Source organism: Strix aluco, chromosome 10 (genome assembly GCF_031877795.1).
Source record: "Strix aluco isolate bStrAlu1 chromosome 10, bStrAlu1.hap1, whole genome shotgun sequence".
Lineage (NCBI taxonomy): Eukaryota > Metazoa > Chordata > Aves > Strigiformes > Strigidae > Strix > Strix aluco.
In genome coordinates this window covers 10,120,388-10,145,506 of record NC_133940.1, presented here as the reverse complement: position 1 = coordinate 10,145,506, position 25,119 = coordinate 10,120,388, and the positions used below count along the sequence as shown (strand labels likewise).

General features: G+C 45.1%; 3 protein-coding genes and 1 long non-coding RNA gene across 8 annotated transcripts in view; 3 read left to right on the top strand and 1 right to left on the bottom strand.

The window, feature by feature from the left end:
* The window catches only part of TMEM255A (transmembrane protein 255A), a 31,998-nt gene extending 26,347 nt beyond the window's left edge, over positions 1-5,651 (top strand). For both annotated transcript variants that reach the window (XM_074835222.1, XM_074835221.1), the window contains exon 9: positions 2,947-5,651. In XM_074835222.1, the coding sequence (XP_074691323.1) occupies positions 2,947-3,105 (159 nt within the window). In that variant the 3' untranslated portion in view covers positions 3,106-5,651. The remainder of the gene's footprint in view (positions 1-2,946) is intronic.
* Positions 5,652-6,935: 1,284 nt separating this feature from the next.
* Positions 6,936-17,752, bottom strand: ZBTB33 (zinc finger and BTB domain containing 33). Of its 4 annotated transcripts, none has more exons than XM_074835217.1 (2): positions 17,639-17,752; positions 6,936-11,664 (listed from the first exon to the last, which is right to left on the bottom strand). In XM_074835217.1, the coding sequence occupies exons 1-2, from the start codon at positions 17,664-17,666 to the stop codon at positions 9,623-9,625; spliced, it is 2,070 nt and encodes a 689-aa protein (XP_074691318.1). In that variant the 5' UTR covers positions 17,667-17,752; the 3' UTR covers positions 6,936-9,622. The 4 variants fall into 4 exon arrangements, with proteins under 4 accessions (XP_074691318.1, XP_074691321.1, XP_074691320.1 ...); XM_074835220.1 differs by lacking the exon at positions 17,639-17,752 and adding an exon at positions 13,639-13,713; XM_074835219.1 differs by lacking the exon at positions 17,639-17,752 and adding an exon at positions 12,959-13,095.
* On the top strand, positions 14,187-14,621 carry LOC141927876 (uncharacterized). Its single transcript, XR_012624603.1, has 2 exons — positions 14,187-14,285; positions 14,374-14,621. It is a non-coding gene; the product is annotated as an uncharacterized LOC141927876 (long non-coding RNA).
* A 133-nt stretch (positions 17,753-17,885) lies between the features above and the next one.
* NKAP (NFKB activating protein) lies at positions 17,886-23,241 on the top strand. The gene is made up of 9 exons (XM_074835216.1): positions 17,886-18,166; positions 18,518-18,598; positions 19,004-19,077; positions 19,302-19,421; positions 19,881-19,926; positions 20,343-20,458; positions 20,608-20,683; positions 21,159-21,308; positions 21,954-23,241. Exons 1-9 carry the CDS (start codon positions 17,916-17,918, stop codon positions 22,126-22,128), a joined length of 1,089 nt encoding a protein of 362 aa, XP_074691317.1. The 5' UTR covers positions 17,886-17,915; the 3' UTR covers positions 22,129-23,241.
* Positions 23,242-25,119: the final 1,878 nt, after the last annotated feature.

The following is a 25,119-nucleotide window of genomic DNA, read 5'->3' as shown; positions in this document are numbered from 1 at the left end:
TGCCGCCTTCGTTAACAAAGCCAGGCTGCTGCCTGCAGCCAGTGTGAGCCAGGCGTGCTTGCTGCCATGGCAGCTCTCCTCCAGGGCTGTGGCTGAGGCAGCCGGGCGCAGGCACTTTGTAATGGTGAAAGCCAGGGCTGTGTTTGCTAATGAGTGCAGGGGCCGTGTCACTGTGGCAGTGCCCTTCCAAATGTCTTTGCAGTCCAGGGGCTCCCACCCATTGGGCTTTAGGTGAACTGGGGCGTGATGGGAGAGCTGTTGCGTTGTTTGAAATGGGAATGGTTTGTATGGCTTTCTGTGAGGCCCTCAATGAGCAGGCCAGGCTTTCATGGTCTGTATATCTGCCTAATAAACTGTCACAGGTTGGTGTTAGGGGAGTGTCACGCCCCGTTCCCAAGCAAGTGCAAGTGTGGAGACAGTAATTCCCTCCTTCCTTAGAGCAGCACGCTTCACTGACCAGTAATAGTCAGGTGAGTCAGGCAGAGGAAAATCAAAAACAAATTTAAATAATCTCTTTCTTTATCCAATGTTCTTTAACAACTTAATAACACTCAATACGTATCAATCATATATAACGATATAGAAATTAAGAAGCCAAAGAAGAGGAGAAAAAAGAGAGAGAGAGCAGAGGTTAAAGAAAGATCATACAACCTGTCTGATGGTCAGGGCAGTAAGCAGCATGGGGTCTCAGGCTGGCTGGGGGGAATTGCAAAGAATGATTTTTGCCCCCCCGCCTTATATCTTACATTAATACGTAGTCATAGAGCATGTAGCCTTATGATAGGTTTCTTCAGCTCATCTACTTGCAGTGTCATAATGCATGTAAATTATAGATTGGGGGGGTGGTTGACACAGTACAGCATAACAACAGGGGAAAGGAAAACTCTGGTGGTTCAACAAACACTTTTAGTACCACGATTTTTAGGGAACTACTGAGTCTAGCTTTTGATCGCAAATTATTATGGTATAGCTTAATATAGATGATAGTTCCCAACTTGTTAATAGTGCAAGGCTAGTTCTGGAGTTGCTCAGGCTCTTGACATGAATCTAGGCTGTAGCTTGTGGTGACAGATAAGCACCGAAGGGAGTGACAGAGGCATTTTCTGCACAGCCGGGGCAGCTGTCAACAGATAGCAAGTGGCTACCCAGCCTCCACCTAGTCCCGCTCTCCATCACTGCACAGTGAGTGCATCCCCTTCTTCAGCAGATTGTTTACAACTGAGCTGAGCCTCACAGGGAGTGACACAAAAAAGGTACTGTTTGAAAACAACCTGCTGTTACTGTGGAGTCCGTCATCCCTCCACCCACCAAGGTGAAACCACATGGTCGCCTCTGACCTTGTACACAGTCACGGCTGCCTGCTGCTCGGCCTCGCGGCCCCTGGCACAGCTCCCTTGGCACACACTGCCGTGCCCCTTGCTGCACAGTGCAAATCCTCCTCATCTCCTGTCTCTGCTGGGGCGTTATGCCGGGCACATTTGGGGTTTGCAGTCCGTGCCCGCCACCGAAGGGTGGTGAAGGGGTGCGTGGTGCCTGCATGCCAGAGCAGAAGGGTGCTCTGCTCCAGCGTGCCGGCAGCGCAGCCGAGCGCCGTCCAACACTGCTCGCTCCGTGGGGCGCTTGTTCAGGTGGGCCAGATGGCCAACAGCAGCGCAGGGCCAGTGTGACTGTCAGGGATAAAATCACAGTGTATTAGTGGCCAGAGGAGCAAATGCAAGTGGCTGTATTTCATTGTCTATTTGGCCTGTTTCTGGACAGAACCGAGCCTGTGCACAGGTCTCTGACAGCGCCAGCAACATATGACTTGAGGCTTTAGATCTAAGGTATTTTTGATAGCACAGGTAATTTGGAGAGCAGAAATTAATCTTCAGGTGTACACAAATTTTGTTTCTCCACCTGTCATGGTTTAACCACAGCCAGCAGCTCAGCACCATGCAGCCGCTCGCTCACTCCTCCCTGCTTCCAGTGGGATGAGGAGGAAAACTGAAAAAAAAGTAACAGTCCTGGGTTGAGATAAGAATGGTTTAATAACTAGAAATAAAATAATGCAATATAATAATAATAGTAATGAAAAGGAATTTAATAAAAGAGAAATAAAACCCAAGCAAAGACGAGCAATGCCCAGTGCAATTGCTCACCACCCGCTGACCAATGCCCGAGCAGCGATCTGCCCCCAGCCAACTCCCCCCTGTTTCTGTACTGAGCGTGATGGTCTATGGTATGAAATGTCCCTGTGGCTAGTTCAGGTCAGCTCTGCTGGCCATGTTCCCTCCCAGATTCTTGTGCACCTGCTCGCTGGCAGTGCGTGGGAAACTGAAAAATCCTTAACTTAGGCTAAGCCCTACTTAGCGACAACTAAACATCAGTGTGTTATCAACATTATTGTCACACTAAATCCAAAACACAGCACTGTACCAGCTGCTAGGAAGGAAATTAACTATCCCAGCTGAAACCAGGACACCACCTTTTCAAGCTTTTTACTTACTGAAAGAATAAATTATTTAGTTATCATTAACTTCTGGGGGTCTTTTATTTGTAATGAAGAGAAGAAGTAACGTAAATAGAAATTATCTGCAGCCTGTTCATTGTTGCTAGTGGCTGATGTGTGAAACCCAAGATTTGAGAAAGACTCACCAGTTTTCAGTTGTCCAGCCTCTGTGAAATGCAGCAGGTACACAGAAGTGATGATAAAGAAAATTTTTTTTTTTTAAATAACTTTTTCAGTTTTAAGTCTAGGAAGTCTCATCATGCAAAACTGTTACTTACAGGCTGTGCTTACCTTGTATGTAACACGTTATTTGAATACTTATTTGTATGTACATAAGTTTTGCAGAAGTGAGCCCTGAAATGTTAATTTTGCCCTGCTCGGTAATGAAGTATTGCTTTGCTGTGGTCTGTTAAACTAAGAAGTGGTTACATTACAGCCTTCTTGCTGTCTCCCTGCAGCATTCCAGCGTGTTTCCAGCCTCCACTCCTTCTGGCCTCTCCGATGACCCCCAGTCAATGTCGCCATCTCCCAGCTATATGTGGTCCTCTAATGCACCGCCTCGTTACTCACCACCGTATTTTCCACCTTTTGAAAAGCCACCACCTTATACACCATAAAGAATGTGGAAAAGAAGAAAAAATATTTGCCATTGAAATAATTGTGAACATTTTGTAGTTATATTTTACTGTGGGAGGGAGCAGGAGGATAGATATAGAAGATAATTGTAAATACAAATATTAGATTGGACTGTTCTTTCTTGCGAGACTTATTTCAGAGGTTTAACAATGGAGTAGGTGGAAGGGGACATACTGCTGATGTTTTGCAGTGTCAGTGAATAGCAGGTGACCTAAATTCCAGCCTCCTTGTTTTACTACAAGGTTCATGTAGTCCTTGGTTTTTAATAAAGCGATACAACACAGATGATAGATTCTGGTCTGCCTTACTCCATCTTGTGCCAAGCTGAAGTAAGGGTGGCCAAGATCGATAGTTGCTGGAGAGTATCAGTCTGTTTAAGGTGAGGGTGCTTGCAGATTGCTTGACTTGATGCTTGTTTTGTTTGACCTTGGGGTTCCAGCTGCTGGGATTTTTTTGGGGCTGCAGAACCTAGCTCATGTCACTTGTTGGTTACAGCCTACGCCCTGGAAAAATCTTGGGGGGAACCACAGCAGTGTCTCTAACACTAATGAAAAGAGATAACAGATATTTTCGTATATGTCTAGCAAAACAATTGGAATATTGCTTTTTTGAGAGGGAAAGCTTTAATAGGCAAGCTGGTTTTATTTCAGGATGCTTTTTGAGATAGAAGGTGAAATGGAGTTGTCTCTCTCTGAAATCTGTGTAAGTAATGCTAAAGTCAAACAGTTTGGGTGGTTGCACTGCCTAAATCTTCCTTGTATTCCTACAAAGAGCATCAGGAACTGTCCACAAGTCACTGAAACAGTGCAGTGAAAACATTATTATTACTTTTTTTCCCCTTTTGTTTGGTTGGGAATTTTTTTTTAAGCTTGTACTTTTAACTTTTTTAATGGACCGAATCAGCACCCTGAATAAGCACTGTTTTAGTAGCTGTATTATGGGCTGCACATAAGGAATAGCCACTACTAGTTCTCCAAGATTTAAGTCTCACATGGGTAAGATTCAACACCCTGTAATATAGGATGAAACTGATAGGAATTTGCAATTATTGTTGTGACTTTCATTTAATCTTCAACTGATGACTGTGCTGATTGATCTAGATTCCAACAGATTTTGCATGCATCCTGCATAACAAAAGAAAGTCAGCTTTGTTATGTGACACACTGTCCTGTAAAGTGTGGTTCTACTCTGGGAAGTGATTTCAGATGACAGCATTCAGATCTGAGCTGCTCAACCTAAGCGTTCTCAGCTGCTTACTTCAGGGATAAAAATAAGTTATTGACATTTTACTCCCTTATTTCCTAAAGATGTAATTTCCTTGCCATCAGATTGTTGACCCTAATCCTCAGTTGTCTACCTTTACTTCCAACTGATGCAGACAAAAGGTACCTAAAAGCTAAATCTGGCTTTCAGAATCTAGAAGTGGAATACCTGCTAGGAGGGAAAAAAAAAAGAATATCCAGTTGGATTTTAAAGGGTGGCATCTCTCTACTTTTAATCTAAAAAAAAAATTAAATACTGTCTCATGGAAAACAAACACTGAAGTCTCTGATCTCACTTTTCAAAGTACACCCACACTATATAATGCTGTTTTTAATCCTATGCATTTGCAAAGCCTTTAGGCTAGGCTGTGTGTTAACCTTATCATTTCCACTGTCAAATACTAATCAGCATATTAATAAGCTAAAGGATGACACTTTATCCAGAAGCAAGTGTAACTTTTCTCTAGTAACAAAGAAAAATAAATGGCTGGAGAAGAGAATACAACTCATGGGATTTAAAGCAGTAGTGTATGCAGAACATATCCTGGTAATATTTTGTTTCACTATAGATTGTTGAAGTGCAGCTCCTATAAATTTGCATACTGGAAATAACTTTGTATACTAGGGCATCATCCATTTTATATTATATTTTCCTGAATTAAATCTTGATAAAGAGATCATGGGCAATTTCAAAATAGACAGTACTTCTCCTGATAAAACTCCCCACAAATCAGAAGGGCACATTAAGATCAAAAAACATTTTGTTGCTGCATTTTTCAAGTAAAAGCTAACAGTCCTGTCCCACTTCTGACAAACATACTCTACCATTTGTGCCTGTCAACTAAATAGGGCTAGGACTAGGGGACACTACAGGACAGGACTAAGAAACTCATGAGGGGAACATAACTTAGAGGGCAGAGAAACAATTAGGAAATGATTGTGTCATTGGTTTTGAGTTGACAAATACTAAACCTAGGAAATTATCCAAATTCTCATTTTTTTCTAAGGAATATTTAAGCAAAAATTACATTGCTGCTTTAAATTCACTTTAAAAGGACAAGTCCATTTTCACATTTAAAAAAGCACCGGTGGGATTTTCTGTTGAATGACTTCTTTCCTTCTGCTTGAGTAAAACTAAGCGTTTAATGTAAATGCAACATTCTGCACTGTATTCATCATTTCTTATGAGAATGTCAAGATTGTGACTCATATGTACCCTTTTATTACTTTACCAAAGTTAAATAAAATTGTGTGACTTTTGTAAACATTTATAAATTGCATCTGACATCTTAGCAACTTTCCTGTTTTATAAGCAGCTTTAATGTTGAGGAATTCCAATATAATAGCATTGTATGTTTAAAACAAAAAAAAAAAAAAAGAAAAACCATCCCCAAAACTGTATTTGCTATATTGGACACTGGTGTTTCTACCAGGATTAGCCAGACACACCTTTAAGTTCTGTATTTAAAAGCCCCGGGTGCCCCCACGCTTATAATTCTGCAGTTCTACCCCCATAACAGGGTGCCCTGACTTCAATCACTGTAAAGTCATTCTTGCTGAGTTTTTGCTTAACACCGAGGCAAGTAATCCAGTCAGTGAAGTGTCTCCTTTACTTACTTTCACGTTTACTGTATTACTTTGGGCCTAATTCTGTCCTGATGATGTCAGCTACTGTTGTTAGCAGAAGTAGGTGGAAGCCCTGTGCCAAGGAGATAAAGACATCATTTGATGTTACTTATTAAATTCCATTCCTTAACCTGTAATAAGAAGTTTACATAAAGTAACTGATTTTCTCCACATTAGCCACAATTCACCAACAATCTAACTCTTCCAAATCATAACTAGTCAGCAACCTGGTAAGAAGAGGAGCCCTAACTATGAGTTAGCTGAAATGCATTGCACTGGTCACTAGGTATGTTTTTCGTGATTTCTAGGTCATTTGCAGTGACAGCAGTAGTTGGATTGTTCCACAGCAGCCTGGCCTATTCTGAGAGTAAACGTTTATCACAACATTCAGCTCACAATACATGGTGGAGTTTTTTGGCTACTTTGCTTTCTTGGAAAGTGCTCAACTGAAGAAAAACCCCAACAAACAAACAAAAACACCCACCAAAAAACCTAAGTCCCGAATAAAAACACTTCACCCACACACACACAGGGGGTTCCCTGCTATTCCCAAAGACCTGGGAAAGGAAGCTACAGACTGTTGGTAATCTCACATATTAGGCTGTAGAAGCTGAGTTGTCATTAAAAAGAAACATGCTACACCCATCTTTAGAATTAAAACTTTTTTATTTTTGCCATAGAAAGCTCTACGAACTAATATCAAGTATTGATTAATGAAAAGTAGAACACAACTTTAAAAAGTATGTTAAGGAAAGACTGTACAACTATATACATTACAGATCTGGCAAAAATGATCAATGTTTCACATGAACAGTTGCTAGGCAATAGCTGTAGAAGTCAATGTTCAATGTATATAGTCACCAGCTTCCACATCTTTTTATAAGCTGCATGCCTTAACAGTACAAAATAAATAAGCAGTCAACTGTTATCTCAATATTTGTTTAATTCACATACTGGAATGCTATGGTATGAATCCCCAAAGAAACCATAGAGTGAGGATGCAGCCACCATTATCATATTTTGCAGCAGATCCGTTAATGTTTTTATATGCATATAAATGACTGTGAGGTGTGCTACCATACTCTGTTGCAATTTTTTTTTATATAAATGCTTTTTCAGATTCAATCTTTTTCTTCCATTACCCCAAAGCCAATTTCTTAATATTTACAAAAGGTTTTTAAGTTAAACTGGAAGCTAAGTGTTTACAAAAACAAACAAAACCACAAATATAAGTGCAATAGCCAGAAATCTAAATATAAAAGCTCATGGCCCCATAAAAAGTTTTAAAAGAATGGATTTAATATGTTTCCAAACCAATAAATACTGGAAGTGAAATTAAAAAAATGCTTTACATGACCTCTGGACTTTGGATATCAAAAATCACTTCCAAGGAAAACTGAAGACCCTGAGACACATGCAAGCACGAGTCTTCTAGCAAAAATAGTTACAAAGCCCTAATTTTCCAGTTTTCCTCCAAAAAAAGAGACCTTTAGTAGGCACAGTTTAATTTAAGGTTTTAAATATATCAGCAGCAAATATTGATAGCCATTATGTTTAATTATTACTGAATGTACACTTTGCAATGTACGCTTAATTCCAGATGTGTCATGTCAATAAAAATAACATTGTACTTTTCTTGTCAAAAAGTTAATGAAGTCTCAGTAGAGCACACAGCCAGCTATGTCAGAGCTACCTGTGCTAATACAGGCAATCAATACTTATGTCTTGTGAGGATTATGTTTGACTGCTGAAATGCCATCTCAGATACCATCCAACCTGTAACATTTGGAAGCATACCCCGTTATATTCAAAGGGGTCTGCACTGTGATCTGTAAATAATCGTGTATATCATGTTCTTGGCCTACAAAACAGAATTGCTGAGTGTTACATGTATAAGGTAAACAAATCCTCCTCTTTCTCCTGTCATTACTCATACAGATTTCTGGTACCCTTTTTCATAGTTCAAATTGTATTTGAACCATTTACCGTTTAAATGTCTTTCTGTCTAGAGTACTATGTCTAAAACCTTAACCTTGAAGGTCATAGGATCAAGACGCTTACTTAAAACATGAAAAAGAAAAGAAAAACCTTTAACTGTAATTTAAGCAATGAAAGGTTACGATAACTAACTAGTACTATGCACAACAATCTTTCTCAGTCGTCTCTAAAACTTGAGCAGTTTTCATATTACCATTTACAAAAATGTGACAAGTCACTAAATCTGAAGTGCTAAACTATGACTCCAGTAAACAGCCATTTTTCTCAGATCTACTGTTTCCTGTTCAAGTTGGACATCTAATTTATCTTCTAAGTGCCTAAACATGTACCAATTGCAAGGAGAAAAAAAAAAAGGACCATATAACAAACCCAAAATTGAAAATAGATGACAACTAGACAACTGCAGAGAAATGATACTTTGGATTATGGTGGATGGAGGGTATTTTCTGATTGTTGATTTAGTCCTCATGCTTCCACACCCTATAAATGGGGGAGGAAAAATCCAAATCCCCGTTTCACTTAAAGATCTACCCAAACAGGCATACAAGATGCTCAGCAGTCTCAGTGCTAAGCCGATACAGCACTTAGATTATTTCATAATTTTGAAAAATAAATTTCATAGCCTTCACCTAAAAAAAAAGTCCTACTTTTAAGTATCACTTTTTTTTAAAATACCAGACTGAAGGCCTCCTTCTTGAAGAGCAAAAAAAGGAACAGCACATTATTCCAAACAAAATACTGGCATCTTTTCCAGTACTATGAAAAACTAACATTATTCCTCAAGCTTTGAAAAGGCAAAATGATCTCCTTCCTAAGTGTACTAAGCTTCTTCACTATTGAGCTTTATGGGTTTGGGCTTTTTTTTTTTTTCCCCATTGCAAAAATAGTAAAATATAATGGTCCAGACCCTGAATACTCCACTCACCATACTGCCAAGTATAAATACAGTTTGTTCCAGTTAGCCCTAACTGAGTATCTCTTGTTGGCAAGACTATTTGCCTTAAGACAGATGATTCGTAGCACTTATAAAAGGAGAACCAAGATGCTAGTTCAAAAAGACACTACTCCGAACTACTGGATCGGTTATTTTGGAGCCCTGCAGTAATGCATTGTTCACAAAAATAAGTATGAGTTGTGGGATTTTTTTTTTTTTTTAAGTGGTTCCATATGCAAGAGACTACAATGAAAAGCTCTTAGTTTTCTTGGTTGTCTAAACAGAATTCAGCATTGAAGTGTTAACATGAAAAAAGGGTTTACATAGTAAGCATGGGTACAGGAAACACCTCAATTACTTTAGAAGAAAGATTTCTAGCTCTTCAGAGGAAATTGTTACCTTTTCAAGCTACAAATCCCCACGTTTTGATCAAAATTAACATACCAGAAAACCCTTGGAAATGTCTTATTCTCTATTCAAGTAAACTTTCAGATGAATCACTTCCACAGATCACTTGCAGCTACTAATGATCCATCTAAGTGCTACCATTTTATGTCTCAGTAGAAAAAGTTAACTTGTTTTCACTTTTAACATTTGATTTTACAGCAATTTTAACAATTCATTTAAAACAGCTGCAGTATTTCTGCAGTGAATCCTTTTTCCAGCATTTAATGCCTTTCAGTAAGATTCCGGTATTACAAACTCAAACTCAGTACTTCCCTCTGATGGATTTTGTTTAAAAATTGCTTCATTTCCCTGTGGAATGAAAATGTCATCCCAGGTAATCTGTTTGGCTGGAGGGTTAGATGTTGTTCCTTCAGTGCCATCCTTCCCCGTGCCAACACGATAAACAATTCCACCCTCATTTATTACTGGTATACTGCTTGAGTGATCAGTAATGTATGCATACTGTCTGATCTGCAAAGACCTGCAGGGATGCAGTCGATAAAGCTTGGTATCTCCGGAAGGGTCTTGGCTGTGCACTGATCTAATGTGGGAGGCTGTAATTTGGTAGTTGATGAAAGATTTGCCACAGGTCAAGCACTGGTACCTTCGCTCACCGGTGTGGTGAATTTCATGCTTCGTACGGTATTCTGCAAGAGGAAAAACTTTGTCACAGTATCGACATGGATACTTCTTCTCCCAGGAATGAACGTTAAAATGTCTCCGTAAACTGGTCAGACACGCATAGGATCTCTTACACACAATACAAATGTAATAGACTCTTCCGTCCACTATGAGCTCATAATGGTCATCGTGCTTTACTTTCATGCGTTTCCTGTTTGGAGAACCACCACCAGACGTTCTAGGTGTTTCATCAAGCTTGGCTTCGCCTTCCTCGGAATCGCCCTTTACAGGAATGACTATGTCATACGTATCCTCACCAATATTTGCATAAACCTTACAGCCTGTGGATAACCCTTCTATTTCAGTTGCTGTATCTAATGTTATGATTTTCTGTCCTTCTGCCACATGCTTTGGTGCTACACCTGTACTGAATTCCTTGTTGTTTCCAGTGAGGACATCTGAGATTTTTATTTTAAATTCTCCAGGTTTAGAAAATGGCTCTTGTGAAAATGTAACAACCTGTTTTTTCTGTACACCTGATCCCTCAGTGGTTGCTGCCTTGGGTATAGAAGGTTGCTGAACCAAAGAGCTACTGCTGACTGAACCAGGACTAGAAGAGCTAATGATATCAACATCATCTTCAACAACCTCTTCATCATCAACAGCAGTCGTTTCCACTTCAGTTAAGGAGCCATTATTCGATGGCTGCTGGTTCTCCTCAAGTAAATTAATTGTAGGGGTCACATGTGCTTGATGCGAGGAGCTGGCACTGAGCGATGAGTTAAGCAGAGGCTTATTTAGCACAATGATGTTAGGAGTCAAATGCTGCGGTGTTGCAGAGACAAGTGATTCGGCACTTGATTGTGTTTGTTTTGGGCTTAGCTGACTGGCAGATGAAGTGAGTTTTTGAGCTGCTGTGGTGCTCGTCAAATGGGGAGAGCCACCACTGCCACATGATTTTTGGTCAGAAACTCCAGCTGGACTTGGGCACGGCTGGTTCTGGGTTGCAGCATTTGTACCTTTAGAACATTCTTTTGGAGGAACAATTTCAGAGCAAAAAATTACATCATCATCCTCATCATCTGAATCACTCACTGTAATTTTTGTAGTCTCATATTCTATGCCATGTAAGGAGAATGACTGTGTTATAACTGGCATCCCATCCGTTATCTCTTGACTCTCTGGCCTTATTACAGGTACTTGTGTTTCAGCATCCTTTTGACCTGGACTAGAGGTTGAAGTTCCTGAAGCACCATCTTTGACCTCGCTTGGCATGTTTTTTCCTTCAGACGGAGGGATGCCCAGATCAGCTATGAATTTAACACCCAGCTGTTGCCCTGATTTAATCAGTTCATCAAGTAAATCAGATCGAATGCTGATTATTTTGGAACTGTAAATATAATTAAGAATTTCTGCAAAAATTTCTGCTCTTACAAAGCTCAGTTCAACCACTTGCCCAGCCACTGAAAAAAGCTGGTGAAAATAAGTGCTTGAGGCTGAAAGGATGTTTCTGTGAGCTCGAAATTTCCGGTCCTCCACGATGACAGTAACATCACAAAAAAGTCCGTGGCCACGCTGTTCATTCAAAGACTGAAGGAGCACACTAGAATACTGTGTGTCTGTTGCAGAAATCAGTTTTTTCCCCTCCATTCCTACAAAGAGCAAGTAAAAGGCATCAAATTAATAAAAATACAGATTTACGGTTTTAACTGCATGACAATGTTCCCATATTTACTGCTTATTCCTTCTTTTGAAAAAAACAAATCTGAGACACTTTCATAAGCTTATATGCTATAGCACTCTGCAAATTTGTTTCTTATTGTTATTTGTCCCTTCACCTTCTACACAAGGTATGTGCAATTCTGAATAGATCCTCTATTCTTACAAGGTGAGGAACAGAAAAACAACTGCTTATCTGATTCAATAGCAAATGAGGTAAATTTGAAAACCAGGAAGTTGCAAGATTCAGGTCCCTCAAAAGGCTTTAAACATTATTAGAGATTTCTTTCTAATTGTGAAAATATTCTGTAAATTGTTATGAGAAAGCCCGATTAACGTCCAGGATATTTATGGGCCAGACAACAAAATCTGTGCATCCATGTATTACCAGTCAACTGAGGTCAATGAAAATGCTACTGAAGTTCACTTCCTTGCCGAGAAAAATAAACTTTTTGGTTTTTTACACCTCCTCCTATAGTTGCAAGGTTGCTCTGTGTTGGAAACTGAGATACCGAGGCACCACCGTTAACAGAAATGATTTGTAAAGTCAAACTAATCCATCTATCGGCACTTCCCATTCGATGCCCACCACCAAGATGCAAAAACAAATCTTCAAAATATAAGAACAGCGAGTTAAAGGCTGTAAATCCGTAATTTTACTCGTGAAACTTTCTTTCCAGGCGCCTGGAAGGGCAGGACGAGATGAAGAGGCCGAGACCTCCGGCCGCCGAGCGCCGGCCCCCCCCGCCCCGATCCCGGCCGCGGAACGGCGGCGGCGGCTCCAGCCCATCTCGGTCTCCTCCGAGGCCACCGCTCGGCTCCCCCCGCACCCCCCGGTGAAGTTTACCATGAACACGAGCGTTCCGAGCCGCCGCCGCGGGGAGGGCACCGTCGCGGGAGGTGGTTGGCGGGCGGGCGGCCGCCGGGCCCTGCCGCGGGCTCCCCGGGCGGCGCAACAGCGGCCGGGCCGCCCCGCCTCAGCGAGACCGAGCGGCGGCGCTGGCAGGCGGCGGGCCCGGGGAGCGGCCCGGGGAGCGGCCCGGGGAGCGGCCCGGCGGCGGCAGCCGGGGCTGACGGGCGGCCCCTCCGCCTCCTCCGCGCGGCCAGGCCGTGCCCGCCGCCGCCACTTCCTGCTCGAGGCGAGGCGAGCGGAGCCGGCCCCCGCCGGCGGCGGGAGGGGGGAAGGCAGCCCACGGGGCGGAGGAGGAAGGCGAGGGGCCGCGTTACCTGCGCTCCCGCCGCCCTTCTCCGCACAACGGGCACCGGCCGCCGCCGCCGCCGCTCGCTCGGGCTCGGGCGCGGCCCCCGCTGCGCGGCCGCCAGGGGGCGCTGCCCGGCGCTGCCCTTCCCCTGCGGGCCGCCGCGCTCCGCCCGAGCGCGCTCGTCACCCTTCGGCTGCGCGACCCGAACGGCCTCGGGAACCTTCGGCCGCGGGGGCGGGGCGGGGCGGAGCGGGGCGGGCCGGGCCTCCGGCCGCCCCCAGCCGGGCCTCAGGCCGGGCCGTGCCGCGCTGTGCCTGCCGCCGGCTCCCCCGGGCCGGCCTCCTGCAGAGCCTCCCCCGCCGCGGCAGCGGTGTAGCGGCCTGAGGGGGTTGGCGGCTCCCAGGAGGCCCCAGACGTCGCCTGGGGCCGCCGCCCCCCCCCCCCCCCCCACCCTCCGCGCCGTCTCCCGCCCGCTCGGAGGCCGGTTACAGGCCCCGAGGCCCCGTGTGTTGGCCACTGGCAGGGGGGAAGCTCCGCACCTCGCCGCTCCCCGGCCCCGCTCCACCGGAGGCCTTGGGCAGCCCAGGGCCGAGCGCCCGGGCCTCGCTTGGGCCTTGACAGGTCATGCCTGGCTCCCGGCCAGCCCGCTCTCCTCGCCCCCGGCAACACCCGCACTAAGCCCCCGCCACCCGCCTCGTGTCTGACCGTGTGGGGTGAGGCTGTGCCGCCGCGATGGCAGCGGGCTACGTCCCGCTGCGGCTCATTTCCTTCCCGGGGGCAGAGCGGGCCGGCGCGGCGCTGCCAAGCGCTGACGCAGCGGGCACCTCCGCCCAACAGCGAGGCAATCTCCTGGAGCCTGAACCTCAACACCCACGCTCGCACTGCAGGATCATTTATTTTGTATTCTTTGCACCACAGTGGCACGTGTTAGACTCCACTAGGAGCTGTACAGACGTTAAAGCCTTTGACAAAATGCGGCTCTCGGCACATTCGACATGTGGTCATCAAAGTGACATAGCAACAATGTTCTCTTGGAAACTGCCGCTGTTCATAAATGCTCAAAGAGCACCAACATCATAAAAGATATTTTTCATCTTCAGTTACTGATCTGTTCCCTTTTTTTTTTTTTTTTTTCCTATGGATTTTGTGGACTTGAACTATGGGAGCTCTTGATTTTTCTTAAGATTCAAAAACTTTGCCAAGAACAAATGTCCTTCTCCCAAGTTCGACCAAATCCATTAACAAGCCACGGCCACTGGCACGAACAACTGCAATCCCTCACTGCATATATCAATCAGCAGCGAAATGGTTTATGAGCCCTTCTAGCAAGAAAATCACCTGCCACACTCCCTGTATTTGTATAGCTACTAGCAGAAGTGCCTTTTTGAAGCGAGCCTTCAGATCTGAAATGTTACAAAGCCAGTTTCTGTTTATTTATAGGTTTTTCCAGAGTTGAGTGAAGAAGAATAAATAACAGAAAAGAATAATCCGGGGAAAAGGTAGGCTTTTCTTCCTCCTATAACCCTTCAATTAAGTTTTCTCCTTTGATATAAGTTCTTAGTCATTTTTACACAGGTTACATTAAAATATTTCTATAATTGTTTTATTTCTTAATGTATAATCCAGTGTTCTTTTTTCTCCTCCACAAATGTCTGATGGTCCCAGTTAAACCATTTCTTAGCCTTTCATCCTTCAGCTTCAAGGAATTTTCTTCTCCTCGTTGCCTATCTCATTTCTAAATAATTAACAGGAGAATTTACAGATAAAGATGAGCACTGATTTGGAAGGAGCCCTGCTCCTGAAGCGTCATCAGGTCTAAAAAATCAGGTATGAACTGCTTACCCTTAGGGACAGAAATGCTGGCTAATTTAAAAGATGCTGGTCTAGCTGTGAGAGTTGCACCATCTCCTTGACTTTTACCTTTTTGCAGAAGCTCCTCTCTATGGCAGCTTCTTATATCAGATATAAAATCGGAACCCCACTGTCACCTTGCCATGGTCAGGACAGAACTAATGCTCTGACCAGCTTAAAAAATTTTACTGAAGCTGCCACTCTGTCCTCCTGCACCTGAATGCAGAATTTCAGTGTATTTTTTTTTTGTCTAGCATGCACCTCTTAGTTTTGGGGGTTGTTTTTTTTTCCTCTTTTATTTTTAGATAAGCCTAGAAAGTGTTTGGTGATTTGACTGACATAAAAACTTATGTAGTGACAAATTAAAGGAACCATTTTATCTAAGCTACTGACAAACCTCTAGAACATAGAACTAAACGTGGTGTTCTTGGAACTGAAAAAATAGATAAGAGACACAATAGCAACTTTTATTTTGATGCATAGAAGTGATCCAAAAAAACTCTGGGATGGAGGCTCTGAAAAGACGAAGTACAAATTTAAAGAAGTGATGTGTAGGCTTTTGTGAGAAGACAAAAAAGTACACAATTCAGTGACAAATTTTCAGTTAAGCAATTTTAAGAGCTCTCTTTTAAAAAATACAGTTTGCAGGAACAGAAAATTCTTTTAAAGACAAATCTGAGAGACAAAGAAGCGTTCTCTGTCATGAAAAAACATATTTTACATTAAAATAAATTAAATTTGATAAACAGGACAGTGAATTTCCCCTTAGGGCCTTCAGTAAAATCAAAATTCAACAGTTATCCTAGCTAAGACTACTTTTAGGGACAGAAATAGTATTCCACTGTGGAATTTCAAATAAAACACCACTGCTTCTGAAGGACTCTAAAATACTAAATTCCACCGTTTGTGCTTCAAGGAATTTTTAGAGAGTATTTTGTCTGTCAATCCCATTGTGTAAAGCCTCAGAATCACAGAATCACAGAATCACCTAGGTTGGAAAGGACCTTGAAGATCATCTAGTCCAACCGTTAACCTAACACTGACAGTTCCCAACTACACCATATAACCGAATTTAAAGTCCAGTGATACTTTTTATTGACATTAGTAGTTGTAGATGCTGTTAGGTTCTGTATATATGTGCATTGCATAACCTGTGTGTAAAAATACGTCAGATCACTTTACCATATTAGCACCACTTTACAGTACAAGTAACAGAGGTGCAGAGCACTCCTGAGAGGTAGATGTTTTAGCCACCATTTTGCCAAGACAGACCCTCGGATACAGACGTGAGTGGCCTTATCACAAGAGCTGCCTCGCCGCAGCCGGAGGCCGGCAGCCAGCTGTGCCGAGCGCTGCGGTGCCCAGTGCCTCCGAAACGCCCCGGCTCTCCGCCGCCCTGCCGGCCCACGTCAGCACACAGTGAACCCGGGCTCCAGTGCACAGCGCGCTGCCGCCGGACGCGTTTCAGGGTCTTCTACCCCTTTTCTGGGGCAGCCCTGAGCCCTGGCTGTGGGGGATCCCAGGGGAGAAGCTAGGGAAGGCCACGTGCCCTCAGGAAGGCCTCAGGGGTACTTGCCACCTGGACAGGTCCCTACATTACGTGTCTGGCCCAGCAGCTTCCATCTCTCTCGAGGGTTGGTGGCATGACCTGCTGTAACCAGTGCTGGGTGTACACAGTGGCCTGGACTTCTTCTGGGGACATCTGACTTCACATACCACAGGGGTAAATGAACTCGGGCAGCCTGTGAGGAGAGCGTGGATATGGGCTGCTAAGTCTCAGGATCGCTCTAGGTTTCAGGTTCTTCCTGAGACTGGCAGCTCAGAGCGACAAAGTCACTGAGCCTTAATTGATGCAGTACAGATTCAGCTGGCAAAACCAGAGCCACTGCAGACTTCCAGCTGTCTCATTCAAATGACCCTACCGCCAAATAAAACAACAGCCTTTTAAAAGATAGCCTTCTCTACTTCAATGAGGCAAGCAGTAGTCCCTGACACTCAAAATATTCAGTGCCCCACAGCAGGGAGATGCCAGGCTGCCCTCGGACAGACACAGGATATGGTTACACCATACACATATGCAAACCACTGGTAACATCTTTTCCGTCCCCTGTTCTGCATGCGGTTACATGCATGCAAGATAATAATAATTTAAATAGGCTTCCTCCTGCTTACAGATTTTTTTATGCTGCGTATGATAGGCTTGGGAACTGAAATAGAGTTTCATTTGTGAAAAAGACACCGACATACTCAGACATCTTAACCAGCCAGTGTAAACCAGCACAGGCTTTTCGGGATGAAGCAGCCGTCCAAATTGCCCCATTTACGCTGAGCTCACAGGAGCCCAGCAATGTTAGGCTGCACTTCCCAGGGCAGAGCAGAAATTAGGGTTTTTTTAAAGAAAGCATAGGTGCAAGGTGCTCAAACCCTCAAGGACAGCGAGCGTCTTAAAACATAATTTGTGTCATTATCTCCCCACGTGCTGCTGTTTCGGGTGCTCCTTACGTGCTGCCACCGAGAACCGTGACAGGCCGGTCTGGGAGGTGCCGTATTTGTTCCGTTCCAACAGCCGGCCGTGAAGCTGCCGGGCGGCGCTGGGCCCCCGCGCCCGCAGCCCCGTGGGGTCCGGGCCAGGGTGAGTAACGGGGACTCCCCGCCGGTGCCCTCCCGGGCGGCGGGGCCGGGCCGTGAGCTGTCCCGCCGGGCAGTGCTGCTCCCGGGCCGCCCTGGACAGCTCCCGGCCGCGGCCCCGCGCCCCCGCCTCCCCGCCGGTGTCCGCGGAGCGGGGCGGGGCCGGGCCCGCGCCGCCGCCGCCGCCCGCCGCCGCCTCCCGCCGCCGCCGCCCGCGCCGCCTTACCTGGCACCGCCGCTGCCCGCACGTCCATGCTGCCGGGCGGCCGCTGGCGGGGGCTGGCCCGCCGCCGGCAGCACAAAGGGAGCCGCCGCCGGGAACGCCGCCGCGGCGCCGCGTTGCCGCCCGGGCGGGTGGGGCGGTGCGCCCCGCGGGCGGGGCCGCGCCGCTCCCGCCCCGCCGCCGCCGCCTCCTGCCCCCGCCCGGGCGGGTCGGCCGCCGGAAGCCGTGCGCCGCCCGGAAGCGGCTCCTCCTCCTCCGCCGCCGCGGCCGCCCCGCCGCCATGGCGCCGGCGTCGCGTTCTCGCAGCCCGCCGGCCGCCAGCCCCGAGCGCCGCGGCCGCCGCTCGCGCTCCCGGTCCCGCTCCCGCGAACGCAACGGCCTGAAGCGGCCGAGCCACCGGCGGAGCCGCAGCTGGTCCCGCTCCCGCGAGCGCACCCCCGGCGGGCCGCGCTCCGCCGCGCACCACGGCCACCACCACAAGGCCTGGCCCGAGTACTACGAGAAGGAGAAGGAGGAGATCCTGCGGCAGAGGTGAGCGCGGCCCCGGGCCGCCCCTGCCCGCCGCCTCCCCCCCTCCTCCTCCGCTCGGGGGAACCGGCCGGGCCCGCTGCCGTGCTGCCTCCTTCCCGGCCCGGCGGCCCCTTTCCCCTGGGGCCGGGGGCCGCCCAGACGGGACGGGCCGGGGCTGGAAGGGTGCTAACACCCGTTACCCGCCGGTCCTCCGCGGTGGGCGGCCGTTTCCTTCCGGCCTCCCGGGCCGCTGGTTGTTTCTTCTTACTGTAGCAGTTTTAGGCGGTTGGACACGGTAACAGGTATCCGGCTTAAAATGTTTGTGTGCTGGGTGGGACACGCTGGGCTCACTGACAGTGCCTTGCCTTACAGGAGACTCAATGAGAGAGAGAGAATTGGAGAACTGGGGGCGCCTGAAGTCTGGGGACTGTCACCAAAGGTTCCTGACCCCGAGTAAGCCGTATTCTTTCTTCTTTCCTTCTGGTTTTTATGACAGTGATAATATGTCCGTTTAAGTTACAAACATGTTTTATGCCCTACAAAAATGTTTTATGCCTTACAAAAATGTTCTTTTGCCACGGTTCACGTCGTGTCAGTTCATTTCTGAATCAACACAACGAGATTATTACTTTTTTTTTTTCCCCAAAAATAATTCCAATGCAATTACGCAAGATACGATTTATTATAGGTCAGGTGACTTTTGTGTTGTGGTTCTGAAAGCAGTTCCCATGCTGCAAATTAGCTGTTTGTTTATTGCAAGTATTGACTCAAAATCTGCAAGCATTTGGTCATATGCATACCTTTGATCTTGAATACCACAAAATAGTTTTTAAATAGCACACTTTTATTTTTATGCAGTTCCGATGAGCATACACCGGTAGAAGATGAAGAGGCAAAATCTAAGAGTAGTTCTTCAGATTCCAGCTCAGAAGGTATTTTGTGTTGCTTACACAGCTTGTTTTTGCAAATAGGAAGCTACCAAAGTCCAGAACCTGCTGTTGTTGCTTGCAAGAGGTTCACTGACTTTGATGGGTGGAAGTGAGTGTGGTGAGCTCCAGCTCAAAGGAGAGTGTTGGCTTGGGAAGATCAGGAAATAACATTTGGAGCTCGATGATCTTTGTCTGTTCTCTAATGTTATCTTTTTAAAACATTCTAGAGGAAAAAAAGAAGAAGAAGAAGAAAAGAAAGAAGAAAAAGCGGAAGGTATCCAAAAGAAAACGCAGAAAACATTCTGAGGACAGCGACAGCGAGTCGGAGTCTGAGCAGAACTCCAGCGGTAAGAAAAGAGGGTCTTGGCCAACGTGCGTGGTGCGAGAGCTCTCTTTTTGCTCCTCTGAATGCAAAGCGACGCTTCTGGCTTTTGTTGTGCACTTGCAGTGTTCTGAAATTAGAGAGCTGCAGCATCCGTTGGTATTCTTGCCTTTCACCATCTTGCTGCCTTTGCAGTGCCTTTTTCTCGAGTGCTTGCAGGCCGGCCTCAGGAAATAGGATTTTTGAATTTAGCATCCATTGGGTGTCTCATGCCAGAGATGTGTTCGATGTATTTTCATATTGAACAGTACTGCAGGTAGCGTTCTACTAATACTTTCTCAGTATTATTTTGTACCTAAACAAATCATGTCTGAGAAGCTGTGTACTAAGGCATTCTGGTGGGAGAAATTAGTTATTCACCATGCAGTAAACTCCTTAGTTATAGCTAATCATCTTTTTGATATATATACTTTCTTTTTTTCAGATGAAGATAAAAAGAAAAGCAAGAAGAAGAAAAAGAAGAACAGAAAGTAAGTTCCCAGGTGGCTGTGTGTAATTCTACCTGCTTTTGACCAGAGGGCAGCACTACTTTCTTAGCAAGTGGTGAGGAAGGCTGAGCACTCTTGTAATTAGGGCTATAAATGCTGTCAAATAATCTTAATTTGATGGATTTTCCTTAAATCTACAGAACCATGCAGCATAGAGGACTCACTGTGAACGTAGGGCGCCACTTTCTAATGCTATATGAAAGGCATAACAGTGTGTGTATTGTCTTTGTTTTGCTGTAAGGCGTTTGCTATGAATCAACAACAATCTGTATGCAGACAGCCAGTCTTCCCATAGGTGGAAGTTGCCTTGAGAAACTAGTGGCTTGAGTATAATTCCAAGCATTTTCTTTCATCTTAAATTTTGGTAAATAACATGTCTATCTTTAACTTTATCACAGGAAGAAGTATAAGAAGAAGAAAAATAAGAAGAGCAGGAAGGAATCCAGTGATTCCAGTAGTGAAGATTCTGATGACGAAACATTTCAAGGGGAAGATCTCTGGATTGAGAGATCAAGTAGGTTCTCCTGACTTTAAACTCGGATTGAAACTTCTTGGTGTCCTTTTTGTGAATTCTTTGTTAGGTGTTGCTGACCTGTGTAACTCTTCTGATAACAAAGAACAACGGGCACAGTGTTAATCTTCCTCATCATTTGATTGTTGCAGAAAATACAGAAGCTGATAGCTTGATTGGACCAGAAGCTCCCAAAACTCATGCATCTCAGGATGATAGGCCTTTGAAGTGAGTAGCCAGCTCTAACAGTACTTTGATCAAATCAAGTAAATCAAGTCTGAAGGTTACTGTTCAGAAGGGCTGTTATAACAATATGGCATGCATCAGAGAGAAATGCTGTGCCAGAAACTCAGACAGAAGTGGTCGTGCTGCTAGCCTTTACGCTGGCCTGAATTCAGGTAGAAGAGTCTGGTTTATGCTTTTTAGCCTTAATTCCTAGAAAATCAACTGTAAGATGCCATTATTCTAATGCTCAGCAGTATAGTGTCTTCATTACTGTTTCATCAGAATGGATTCAACTGGTAATTTAAGATGTTGTTGCTAGTGTTAGCCATAAGGAGGAAACAGACCAATATGTGGGAAAGAATAAGGAAGTGATTAAAAATGCAGCTGTAGCAAGTAATGAACAGGGAAGCTGGATGTTTAGCTCAGGCTCTCTCTATCTGAGACTGATCGAAATCACCACTTTTGTGTTTTTATGAAGCTATGGACATGCCCTCTTGCCTGGTGAAGGTGCAGCAATGGCAGAGTACGTAAAAGCAGGAAAACGTATACCCCGGAGAGGTGAAATCGGCTTGACCAGTGAAGAGATAGCGTCGTTTGAGAGCTCTGGCTATGTCATGAGTGGCAGCAGGTATGGTTTTGATGGTGGTAATGGTTCAGTGACATTTTCAAGAGCTGCTTCCTCTGTTGGCCTGTTGGAAGGCTGCTTCCGAGTTCTAGTTAAAAACATGGAAAAGAAGGTGCTCTGTGTGCTTGCAATAATGTACTCTAAACTCCCTATTGCTATAGATAGATGGAGAGGTTTTTAAGGACACTTTCTCCTCAAGACTAAAAATTCTTTCCAGGTAATACACTTCTAATGATCTTGTATTTCAAATCAGGAGGTGCTTGTGTCAGGTGGCTCCAAGGTGATGTGTTTGGACAGCAGTGGTGATGTGCTGGCTCTTTAATAGGAGACAAATCAAAGTGTGAGAGGTTGGCTGCACTTTTCTCTCTGAGTCCAACAGGAATTTCACTTAAGTTTTGGTGAGCCAGCAGCTGACACCCTGGGGGCAGATGGGGCTTCTGGCTGACTGCCTGAGAGCAGACACCCCCAGAAGTCTGTATCTTGCTCTGCCATGCTCCTTCCTGGAAAGGTTTGTGTGCAGTTTGGGTCCTCTAGTGTAGGTATCTCTATAAGCCCCTCAAAACATTCAGGCCAGTTGATGGATGGAAGCTGTAACGGGGCATTACATCCCTCTGCCCATGCTGATGTACACAATGTTCTCCTCCACAGACATCGCCGTATGGAAGCTGTGCGTCTGCGTAAAGAGAACCAGATCTACAGCGCAGATGAAAAGAGAGCTCTGGCTTCCTTCAACCAGGAGGAGAGGAGGAAACGAGAGAATAAGATCCTTGCAAGCTTTCGAGAGATGGTCTACAGAAAGACTAAAGGCAAAGAAGAAAAATAATTCTTTCTTTGAACTGTACACCATAGATTCTACCAAGCAGCAGCTACCCTGTTCCAGTCATGATTTGAAAAAAGCTGCAAGTGCTGCGGTGCTTTTCACCCAACAGGGCCAAGCCTCAGGAGTGGATTACTTGTATCAAAGAGACAGAGTTTCTTTTGTCACATTTTCTTGGGTGAGGTGTTCACCGTCTACAAGGAATCCCTGTAAAGTGAAAGGCTGCAAGGCAGGGAAGGCAGGAACAGGCAGGGAAGATTAGAGGTGGCAATGTTCTGTGCTTGCTTTGAATCAGACAAGCAGGATTTCCTGTGAGGGCTTTGTTACCTGATGCTGATAAGTGCAATTTTCCATTTATTTTGGTTAATGAGGTAGATTTGCCATCAGAAGCAAGCTACTAGTAACAGTAGCAAAAATGAAGGAACTCCTAAGTTCCTGTTTTAAGATCGAAGACTGTCCACTTAGGTATTTTTTCATAAGTCTTTTAGATTTATTTTTTTCTCAAAACAGTTGAGTTTGATTTGTGGTTCAAACTAGACTTGTAAATAGAAATGACTTTGTAATTTAATACAGATGGGCTTCAGTTACTTTAAAGCAAGCAGATGGCAATTGGGGTATAAAGTAACAGTAATAGGGTCTAATCTTCAATCCACCAAGCCTGTGGTGAAGAATTAAGTTGCTTGCTTCTTTTTCTCCTATGTTATACATAGGTATCAGAGCAGTGGGGTGCAGTGATTGGAACCCCTGGATGTATACAGGTGGTAACAAGGATGTATCGTTCGATTTATTTGAAATTTCTTTGTCTATGGAAGTGTTCTAGATTAAAACCTTATTTTAACTCCTGGGGTATTTTAAGTTAGTCTGTTTCAGCAGCCTTACATGGCTTCCTTTAAACTCTACTCAGAGGCCTACTCCGGGTAGTGCTTCTATGGTGGTTATCTTTGATTCAACTGGACATTTCCAAACATGCCCCCCTTAACCTTCTTTTTCTCAAATGCTTTTAAAAACAAAGTGTTTTCTAGAGGGTTGTTTTGTTTGCCTAAATCTCTGTGTTGTAGTTTTGGCAGCAGAGATGTCTTGTATGTTTGTATAAAGAAAAATAAAAGTCCTGTAATGTTTTCCCTGGAGTTCTGCAGACCTGGTGTTCGCAAACAGCAAGTCCTGCCCAGCTGCCTCTTCCCGTTTACACTCTGGAACCTGGTTCCGTCCTGCCGTACCTGCCCATACCCACAAGGGACTGTCATGTAGAGCCAGCTGCCAGGTCAGGCCGTACTTGATTTTGTACACATTTAATGCTTTTTAAGTATCCACAAAGTAGAAATGCTAATAAGGAAGAGCCATTCTTTCTTCATTGTGTTTATTTGATTCTCCACAAAATACCAGCAGAGCATTGGTGATGGTGAATTGGAGATGTTCATTAGAAAGTCTGTCTTTCCATGAGTGTTACTTTATTTTCAGTGTTGTCCTTAAGCCTCTTTTCTCTAAACTGACACTCTTCTGGCCTGGAGGATGGAGTAAGAGGGTAAATGGTAAGAATAATACTGAGTCCAAGTTTGGCCAGCTGAGAGCTGGCCTTTATTCACAGGGCAAGCCTGTCTGCTGAAAAAAAGAACATCACCTAGACAGGTGTAAACCCAGGACAAATTCATTACAGAGAAGGGAGGTGTTCATGGGGTGGCGTGAAGCTAATGATAAACAGGGTTGTTTGGTTTTACGTAGCAAGATTTTGGCAGCTTCCTCCGCCTCTCTGCTATTGCTGCAAACTTACGTCAAGGTCCCTCTTTGGTTTTGGCATGAAAAAGCTTGTAGAACCTCCCAAGTTGTGTCAGTGGTGGAAGAGTAATAATATTTGCGTGTGAATCAGCCTGCTGGGCTCCAGAGTGAAGAATACCTCCACAGGCAAGGTCTGCAAGGGAGGAGACACAGGGCAGAGTTCACATACAAAACCTCAAAAAGCACGCATTTTAATTAGGTGAGAGCTACTATCTGCTTCTTCAAAAATAACCTCTGTATTTGTACAACGTTTCTCATGGATTAGAATAGTTTTGGTTTAAAGCCTCTGTGAGTGTTGTCTTGTGAAGGCAAAGACTGGTATGTTACAATTTTAAGTTTGTGATAGGATATAAGATTTCTGACTGGTGGCTATGGGCTGTTGTGCTGCTTTTGACTGGGGTAGAGTTCATTTTCTTCTTAGTAGCTGGTATGGGGCTGTGGTTTGGGTTTGTGCTGACAGCAGTGTTGATAGCACAGGGATGTTTTCGTTACCGCTGGGCAGCGCTGACACAGAGTCAAGGCCTTTTCTGCTCCTCACCCCACCCCACCAGCGAGGAGGCTGGGGGTGCACAAGGAGCTGGGAGGGGGCACAGCTGGGACAGCTGACCCCAACTGACCCAAGGGATATTCCAGCCATGGCTGTGTTGTGGAGGTGGAAGGGGATTTGCCATGTGTTGCTTCCTCTGAGTGTCTGGCTGCAGCAGCTGGTTCAGCCCGTCCTTCCCTCCCTGCTACAGTGCAGATGTCACAGCAGCTGCTCTGCTGTCAGACCTGCATGCAACTCCCTCTATGGAATCTTCATTCAGAGCCTTCTCCAAGGCAGTTATTTTGCCACTGAACAAAAGATAATTATGTTTACTAGACTTATAGTTTGCCCCAAACCACCTTTTCCAGAGCAATGTTATTAGTATGTTGTTAAATGGTAAAAGCTGGGTTTGTGTGCCTGGTGCCCCGACTTTGCTACCTGAAGTTTGGGAAGCAAAAGCAGAGACAAAACACTGTCAGTTCTTCAAATACAACCACCTCAACAGAGTTTCTTTTCACAGACACTGTTCAAGACTAGATTGCCTAGCGATCTTTTGGTTTGGAAATTACAGCTATTACTGGGCTTTGAGAAACGTGGGCAGCCAGAAGCCATGGGGGAGCCTGGTGTCCGTGAGCTGTGCTGTCAGGGCTTCATTCTGTGCCTCTTGTTCAGCACCCGCAAGCCCAGTGCTAACTTCC

Coding starts and splice junctions, on each gene's coding strand:
- ZBTB33 (XM_074835217.1), bottom strand. CDS start 17,666: ATGGACGTGCGGGCAGCGGCGGTGCCAG. Junction 11,665..17,638: donor GCGGGCAGCGGCGGTGCCAG/GTAAGGCGGCGC, acceptor TGCTCTTTGTAG/GAATGGAGGGGAAAAAACTG.
- NKAP (XM_074835216.1), top strand. CDS start 17,916: ATGGCGCCGGCGTCGCGTTCTCGCAGCCCGCCGGCCGCCAGCCCCGAG. Junction 19,078..19,301: donor TTCAGATTCCAGCTCAGAAG/GTATTTTGTGTT, acceptor AAAACATTCTAG/AGGAAAAAAAGAAGAAGAAG. Junction 19,927..20,342: donor AAGAAAAAGAAGAACAGAAA/GTAAGTTCCCAG, acceptor ACTTTATCACAG/GAAGAAGTATAAGAAGAAGA.